Source organism: Solanum lycopersicum, chromosome 1 (genome assembly GCF_036512215.1).
Source record: "Solanum lycopersicum chromosome 1, SLM_r2.1".
NCBI lineage: Eukaryota > Viridiplantae > Streptophyta > Magnoliopsida > Solanales > Solanaceae > Solanum > Solanum lycopersicum.
Genome location: NC_090800.1, coordinates 74,307,807 through 74,315,665, shown reverse-complemented (window position 1 = coordinate 74,315,665; position 7,859 = coordinate 74,307,807). Strand labels below are relative to the sequence as shown.

The 7,859-nt window shown below is 41.8% G+C and overlaps 1 protein-coding gene across 1 annotated transcript; it reads right to left on the bottom strand.

The window, feature by feature from the left end:
* Positions 1–6,467: 6,467 nt before the first annotated feature.
* Positions 6,468–7,091, bottom strand: LOC101260571 (histone H3.2-like). The gene has a single exon (XM_004229319.5). It carries the CDS (start codon positions 7,018–7,020, stop codon positions 6,610–6,612), a length of 411 nt encoding a protein of 136 aa, XP_004229367.1. The 5' UTR covers positions 7,021–7,091; the 3' UTR covers positions 6,468–6,609.
* Positions 7,092–7,859: the final 768 nt, after the last annotated feature.

Here is a 7,859-nt window from a genome sequence, read left to right as displayed (position 1 = left end):
TTTTGGCATTTTGACGTCGGAATCGAAATCACCCAAAAATGGTTTGCTAAAGCACACGAAAATCATTGAAATAGGGAGTATGCGCGCTTCGGGGCTCATTTGACCTGGAAAATGGGTCGGACTGACAGTGATGGCCAACCGGCTATATATCCAAGGTCTTCAAGTACGTCCACAAAAAAATTTGACAATTTTGACGTCAGAATCTGGATCACTAAAAAATGGTTTAGCACACGAAAATCGTCTAAATGGGGGGTATGCACGCCTTAGGGCTTGTTCGACCTTGAAAATGGGTCGGACTGGCGGTGAGTGACAACCGGGTGCATAGCCAAGGTCTTGACGGATGTCCACAAAAATTTTGGCATTTTTGGCGTCGGATTTCGGATCACCCAAAAAATGGTTTGCTATAGCACATGAAAATCATCAAAATGGGAGGGATGCGCGCTACGGGACTCGTTTGACCTTGAAAATTGTCGGAATGGCTTTGAGGGCCAACCGGATGCATAGACAAGGACTAGACAGACGTCTGCAAAAGAATTTGCATTTTTGATGGTTGAATCCGGATCACCCAAAAGATAGTTTTCTATATAGCACACAAAAATTGTATAAATGAGGGTATGCGCTTCGGGGCTTGTTTTACCTTTAAAAGTGGTCGAACTGGCCGTGAGGTCCAACCGGATGCATATCCAAGGTCTTAATAGATGTCCTCAAAAAATTTTGACATTTTTGACGTCTGAATCTTGATGACCCAAAAAATGGTTTTTGCTATAGCACATGAAAATCATCGAAATGGGGGTATGCAGGCTTCGGGGCTTTTTTGACCTTGAAAATGGGTCGGACTGGCCGTGAGAACCAACTGGATTCATATCCAAGGTCTTAACAGACGTCCACAAAAAAATTTGGCTTTTTTGACGCCGGAATCTGGATCACCCAAAAAATAGTTTGTTGTAGCACACGAAAATTGTCTAAATAAGGTGTATACACGCTTTGTGGACTGGCCTTGAAATTGGGTTGACTGGCCGTGAGGGCCTAACAGATCCTTAGCCAAGGTCTTGAAGGATGTACACTAAAAATTTTGGAATTTTTGATGTCGTATTCCGGATCACCCAAAAAATGGGTTGGACTTTCCATGACGGACAACCGGCTGCATGGTCAAGGTCTTGACAGACCTCCACAAAAAAAAAAATTAATTTCTGACGTCAAAATCTGGATCGCCCAAAAAATGGCTTGCTATAGCACACGAAAATTATCGAAATAAGAGGTATATGCGCTTCAGGGCTCGTTTGACTTTGAAAATGGGTCAGAATAGCCGTGATGGCCAACTGGCTGCATAGAAAAGGTATTGACAGACATCCACAAAAAATTTTGGCATTTTTGACGTTGAAATCTGGATCACCCGAAAAATGTTTTGTTATAGCACACAAAAATCGTCAATATGGGGAGTCTGCGCGCTTCGGAGCTTGTTTGACCTGTAAAATGGGTCGGACTTGCCGTGAGGGCCAATCGGATGCATATCCAAGGTCTTGACGGACGCCTATAAAAAAATTGGCATTTTTAACGTCATAATTCTGATCACCCAAAAAATAGTTTATTATAGCACACGAAAATCATCGAAATAAGGAGTATGCGCGCTTCGGGATTCGTTTGTCTTTGAAAATAGGTTGGACTGGCCGTGAGGGCAACCTGGCTGCATAGCCAAGGTCTTGAAAGATGTCCACAAAAAATTTTGGAATGTTTGACGCCGGAATCTGGATCACCAAAAAAATGGTTTGCTATAGCACACGAAAATTGTCTAACTCGGGGGTATGCGTGCTTCGGGGCTCGTTTGACCTTGAAAATGGGTCAGACTGACCGTGAGGGACAACTGGCTGCATATCCAAGGTCTTGAAGGACGTCCACAAAAAATTATGGAATTTTTAACGTCGGAATCAGTATTACCCAAAAATGATTTGCTATAGCACACGAAAATCATCCAAATTGGGGTATGTGCGCTTCGAGGCTCATTTAACATTTATAATAGGTCGTACTGGCCGTGAGGCACAACCAGCTGAATAGTCATTGTCTTGATGAACGTTCAAAAAATATTTGGCATTTTTTACGTCGGAATCCTGATAACCCAAAAATATAGGACTAGAAAATCATCTAAATGGGGGGTATGCGCTTCGGGGCTCGTTTGACCTTGAAATTGGGTCGGACTAGCCGTGAGAGACAACCAGCTGCATAGACAAGGTGTTGAAGGAAGTTAACAAAAACTTTTGGCAATTTTGACGTCGGAATCTGGATCACCCAAAAAATGGTTTGCTATAGTACATGAAAATCGTCTAAATGGGGGGTATGCACACTTCGAGACTCATTTGACCTTTAAAATGGGTCGGACCTTCCGTGAGGGACAATCGGATGCATATCAAAGGTCTTGACGGATGTCCACCAAAAATATTTTGCATTTTTTACGTCGGATTCCATATCACCCAAAAAAATGGTTTGCTATGACACACGAAAATCGTCAAAATGGGGGTATGCGTGCTTCGGGGCTCCTTTGACCTTGAAAATGGGTCAGATTGGCCGTGAGGCCAATTAGATGCATAGAAAAGGACTTGCCGGACGTCCATAAAAATTTTAAAAAATTTTGACGTTGGAATCCGAATCTCCCAAAAAATAGTTTGATATATAGCACACGAAAATCATTGAAATTGGGGGTATGCGCACTTTAGGGCTCTTTTGACCTTGAATATGGGTCGGATTGGCCGTGAGAGCTAACCGGATGCAGTCTTAACAGATCTCCACAAAAGATTTTAGCATTTTTGACATAGAATCTGGATCACCCAAAAAATGGTTTACTATAGCAAACGAAAATTGTTGAAATGGGGGTTATGCGCGCTTCGGGGCTTGTTTGACCTTTAAAATGGCTCGGACTGCCCGTGAGGGCCAACCGGATGTATAGACAAGGTCTTAACGGACGTCCACAAAAAAAATTGGCATTTTTGACGTCGAAATCTGGATCAACCAACAAATGGTTTGCTATAGCACACGAAAATCATCGAAAATGGGAGTATACGCGCTTTGAGGCTCGTTTGACGTTTAAAATCGATCGGACTGGCCGTGAGGGCCAACCATCTGAATATCCAAGGTCTTGACGGATGTTCACAAAAAAATTGGCATTATTGACGTCGGAATCCGGATAACCCAATGGGGGGTATGCGCTTCGGGGCTCGTTTGACCTTGAAATTGGATCGGACAGGCCGTGAGATTCAACCGGCTGCATAGATAAGGTGTTGACGGACGTCCACAAAAATTTTTGGCTATTTTGACGTCAGAATCCCGATCACCCAAAAAATGGTTTGCTATATTACACGAAAATCATCTAAAAGGAGGGTATGCGCGCTTCTGGGCTCGTTTGACCTTTAAAATGGGTCGAACTGGACCTGATGGCCAATCAGCTGCATAGCCAAGGTCCTGACGGACTTCCACAAAAAAAAATTGTATTTTTGACGTCGGAATCCGGATTAACCAAAAATGGTTTGCTATAGCAAACGAAAATTGTAAATGAGAGGTATGCGCACTTCGGGGCTCGATTGACCTGCAAAAATGGGTCGGACTGTACGTGCGGACAATCGAATGCATAACAAAGGTCTTGACAGACCTCCACAAGGTTTTTTGCATTTTTGACATCGGAATCCGGATCACCCAAAAAATAGTTTGTTATAGCACACAAAAATCATCTAAATGGGGGGTATGCGCACTTCAGGACTCGTTTGACCTTAAAAATAGGTCTTGACAGACCTCCACGAAAAAATTTGCCATTTTTTACGTTGAAATCCAGATCACCCAAAAAATGGTTTGTTATAGCACACGAAAATCATCTAAATGGAGGGTATTCGCGCTTTGGTTCTCTTTGACCTTGAAAATAGGTCGGACTGGCCGTGAGGGCCAAAGGTCTTGACGGACGTCAAAAATTTTTGGCATTTTTGACGTCGAAGTCCAAATCACCCCTTGGTCCTCGGGGTGCCATGCCCCGAGGACCTTCTCCCCCCCCCCCTCCCCCCTGTCCTCGAGGCGCTGTGCCCCAGAGAACTCCCCCCTCCTCCCCTCGATCCTCAAGGTGTCGTGCCCCGATGACCTCCCCCCCCCCCCGGTCCTCGAGGCGCCTTTCCCTGAGAACCTCCCTCCCTCCCCCTTATCCTCGAGGCGCCGTGCCCGGAGGATCTCCCCCCCCCCCCCCCGGTCCTCAAGGTGCCCTGCCCCAAGGACCTCCCTCCCTCCCTCCCCCCGATCCTCGAGGCGTCATGCCCCGAGGACTCCCCCCCCCCCCCTCCTCCCGGATCCTCGAGGCGCCGTGCCCCGGGGATCTCCCCCCCCCCCTCCCCTCCTCCCCCCGATCCTCGAGGCGCCATGCCCCGAGGTTCCTTCCCCCCGGTCCTTGAGGCGCCGTGCCTCGAGGACCACCCACCTCCCTCCCCCTCGGTCCTCGAGGCGTCGTGCCCCGAGGACCCCCGCCCCCCCTTCACTCCCCCTCGGTCCTCGGGGCGCCGTGCCTCGAGGACCTCCCCTCCCCCCCAGTGCTCGAGGCGCCATGCACCAAGGACTTCCCCCTCGCCCCCCCCCCCCCCCTCTCCCCCCTGGTCCTCGAGGCGCTGTGCCCCGAGGACCCCGCCCTCCCCCCTAGTCCTCGAGGCGCCATGCCCCGAGGACCTCCCCCCCCCCCCCCCCTCCCCCTCCTTGTTTATTATTTGAGTTCATGTGAGCTTCCATTGATGAAGAAGAGACGAATTGGGGTCAAAACGGGTTAAAATATTTGGGTCAAAAACATATGGGGATTTTTTGGGTGGTATATGAGTTTCTTAATCAGTTAAATTGATTATTAGGGTAACCAATAAAATAGTGACACGTCATTAATGAATTTGGGCTGTTAAATATAAGGGTAAAATAGAGTTAAAAAATTGACATTTTAGGTCCGAAAGGTAGACGAAGGGTAATTTTATACCAATTTACATAGTTAAGGAGTACTTTAGGCCCTTTTCTGTTTTTAAAATCATTAATTATAGATACATAATTTAGGGATTTGTATTTACCGTTTCAAGTTTACATTACAAGCAATAATTTCCAATAACATTAACCCCTCCCCCCGCCGGCTATTCAATTCATCACGCCACTATCCCCACATTGTTCATATTCCTCATCTATCTCAAAAATTCTCAGTCACGTTTTTTTATATCTCTCAAAGATAATTAGGGTCATTTCTCATATTATTTTTGACGAAGAAATATGTTTCAACGCCTAGAAAGAGTCCTCAACTCATTGAAGCAAATTCTATGAATGAAAGTACATGCTCCAACAATCAACAAATTGACTCAAATCCCCGCGCAACAAATAATGAAATTCTGACAAAGGATAATGCTTCTCCGTCAAAGATTAGTCAAGCAAAGAAAACGGTTAGTCATGCAAATCAAAAGGAAAAAGAGAGGAAGGTGAAAATTGTAGAAGCAACTCATTCTAATTCTAATTCGGATTCAAATTTCGTAAGTGAGATTTAAAATGTTGAAATTGGTTAGTCTTCAAAACCATCAATAAGAATAATAATAACAAGGAAGGACTCATAAATCCCAATTTTAAAAAAATAAAATAAAAAATGATTAGGGTAATTATTATGTTTAATTTATTTTTGAGTTATTCAATTTAGTGTTTTTTTTGGTTAAAAATATTGTATTATGATTATTATTGTTACGAAACTTATATTAATGTGAAACCACGAAATTTAAATAATATTTGTATGAACCTGAAATAACAAAAAATATTGTCTTTAGACCACCCTTAACCAAAGTAAAAGCCCTCTTCATCTTCAACTTGCTCCGTACTTTCTTGAACGATATATTCAAATGCTCTTGAACTTTAAACAAAAGAAGTTTATGTCAATTAGTAACAAGGAATAAACACTCGAAGTTGAAAACTATAATGTGCATACCTATATGCTAAGAAAATACATTTTGCAGTTCATATTATTGTATAACTGTAACACAAAGTAGGAGCAAATGGACAATATAGAAGGATGTTATCTAAATAAGAAAAGAAAAAATATTGTAACCGAAAAAAAAAATACCAGTCTTGGCTTCCAAAGCACTGTATTGACTGGATCCAAGTAACCAATCCACAATAATTTGTGCATCATAAACTTGAGATATGACATTGACTGGTTCAAGACAAGAGCAGTAGAAAACACATAGGTAAACCCCATCACAACATTATGTTCATCTTAACTATAAGCTACTGCTAATTTTACATCTTTTATCCCTCATAACTGATATACTTTCTCAATAAAGAAGCTATCCACAAAAAGAAAAAGATACTTACTAATGTTGCTATTCATCTTATATATGATTGTTCATGGAAGAGCATCAATAACCTCAATTTACACCCTAAGTAGTGTTTCTATCTTCATTTGTGAGCAAGAAACATACCAACGAAACTGCAAAATCTTTGATTGAAGAAAACAAAGCAGAAATTCCATTAATTGAACTGAAATCATCTGTTAGATTTACATGCTAACCCTATCATTCCAACAACAGATCCAAATAACGAAAAGTAAAACAGATGAAAACACCAACAACATTTTTCTTCCTAAGCCCTTTCTCCACGAATCCTCCTTGCAAGCTGAATATCCTTAGGCATAATCGTAACCCTCTTAGCATGAATAGCACACAGATTAGTGTCCTCAAACACTCCAACAAGGTACGCTTCAGCAGCCTCTTGTAGAGCAGCAACAGCACTGCTCTGAAACCTCAGATCCGTCTTGAAATCCTGAGCGATCTCCCTCACCAGCCTCTGAAACGGCAACTTCCTGATCAACAACTCCGTCGACTTCTGATACTTCCTGATTTCTCTTAAAGCCACAGTTCCTGGACGGAAACGGTGAGGCTTTTTCACTCCTCCAGTTGCCGGAGCAGATTTTCTCGCTGCCTTAGTTGCTAGTTGCTTCCTTGGTGCCTTACCACCAGTGGATTTGCGAGCTGTTTGCTTAGTACGAGCCATTTTTAGTATATATTGAGAAAAGTTGAAGAAGTTTAATAATGGTGAAAATAGGGTGATGGGTAATGGGGGATTTTATACAGAGAGATGGAGGGCGGGAAATTTGGAAATTTTGGAGAACTTTTAATTTTTTTGGCGCTAAAGTGGTTGAGAGTGAATGTAGACCGTTGATTGTGATTTTGTGTTAACGGTGGAGATTGGAGAAGAGATGGATTACTCGGATAGCGATCTACGTGCTACTAAAGTAACAAATGTGTAAATGCCACGTGGATATCAAATGTAGTTAATTTTCTTAATTCTTTTTAGTCATAATTTTGCTACCACATTTTTAGGTGGTTATTTTATTCCCTTGAAAAAAATGGCATTAGCTTGTGAATAATTTGTTGAAATTATATAAAACGAATTTTCATACATAGAATTTACGGCCAAATTGACTATGATTAGCAAAAATTATAAAATCACAAGTTTTAATGGATCACATAATTATGGTATCACGTCTGAATTTGTTGTAAAACAAATCTTAATGGTTTTTATAATTTGTTAGGTTCACCAAAATGCTTATTGCTTCAAAAGTAATCCAAAATAACTCTAAATTTGATATACAATCTTTTATCTATTACAATTATTTTGAATTTTTAGAATTAGCATAAACCTTCAAAAATTAATTAACCCACTTTCTCTTTTATAAGAAATTTTATCAATCTCAAAAAACCCTATATTAGTAGTATACAATTTTTCGTACAAACTAATCCAAATCATTAAGGATATTATGCAATATAAGCTATGTGAAACGAATTACCTATGCAATTACAACCACAAATAAGTAAGGAGAAAGAAGCGAT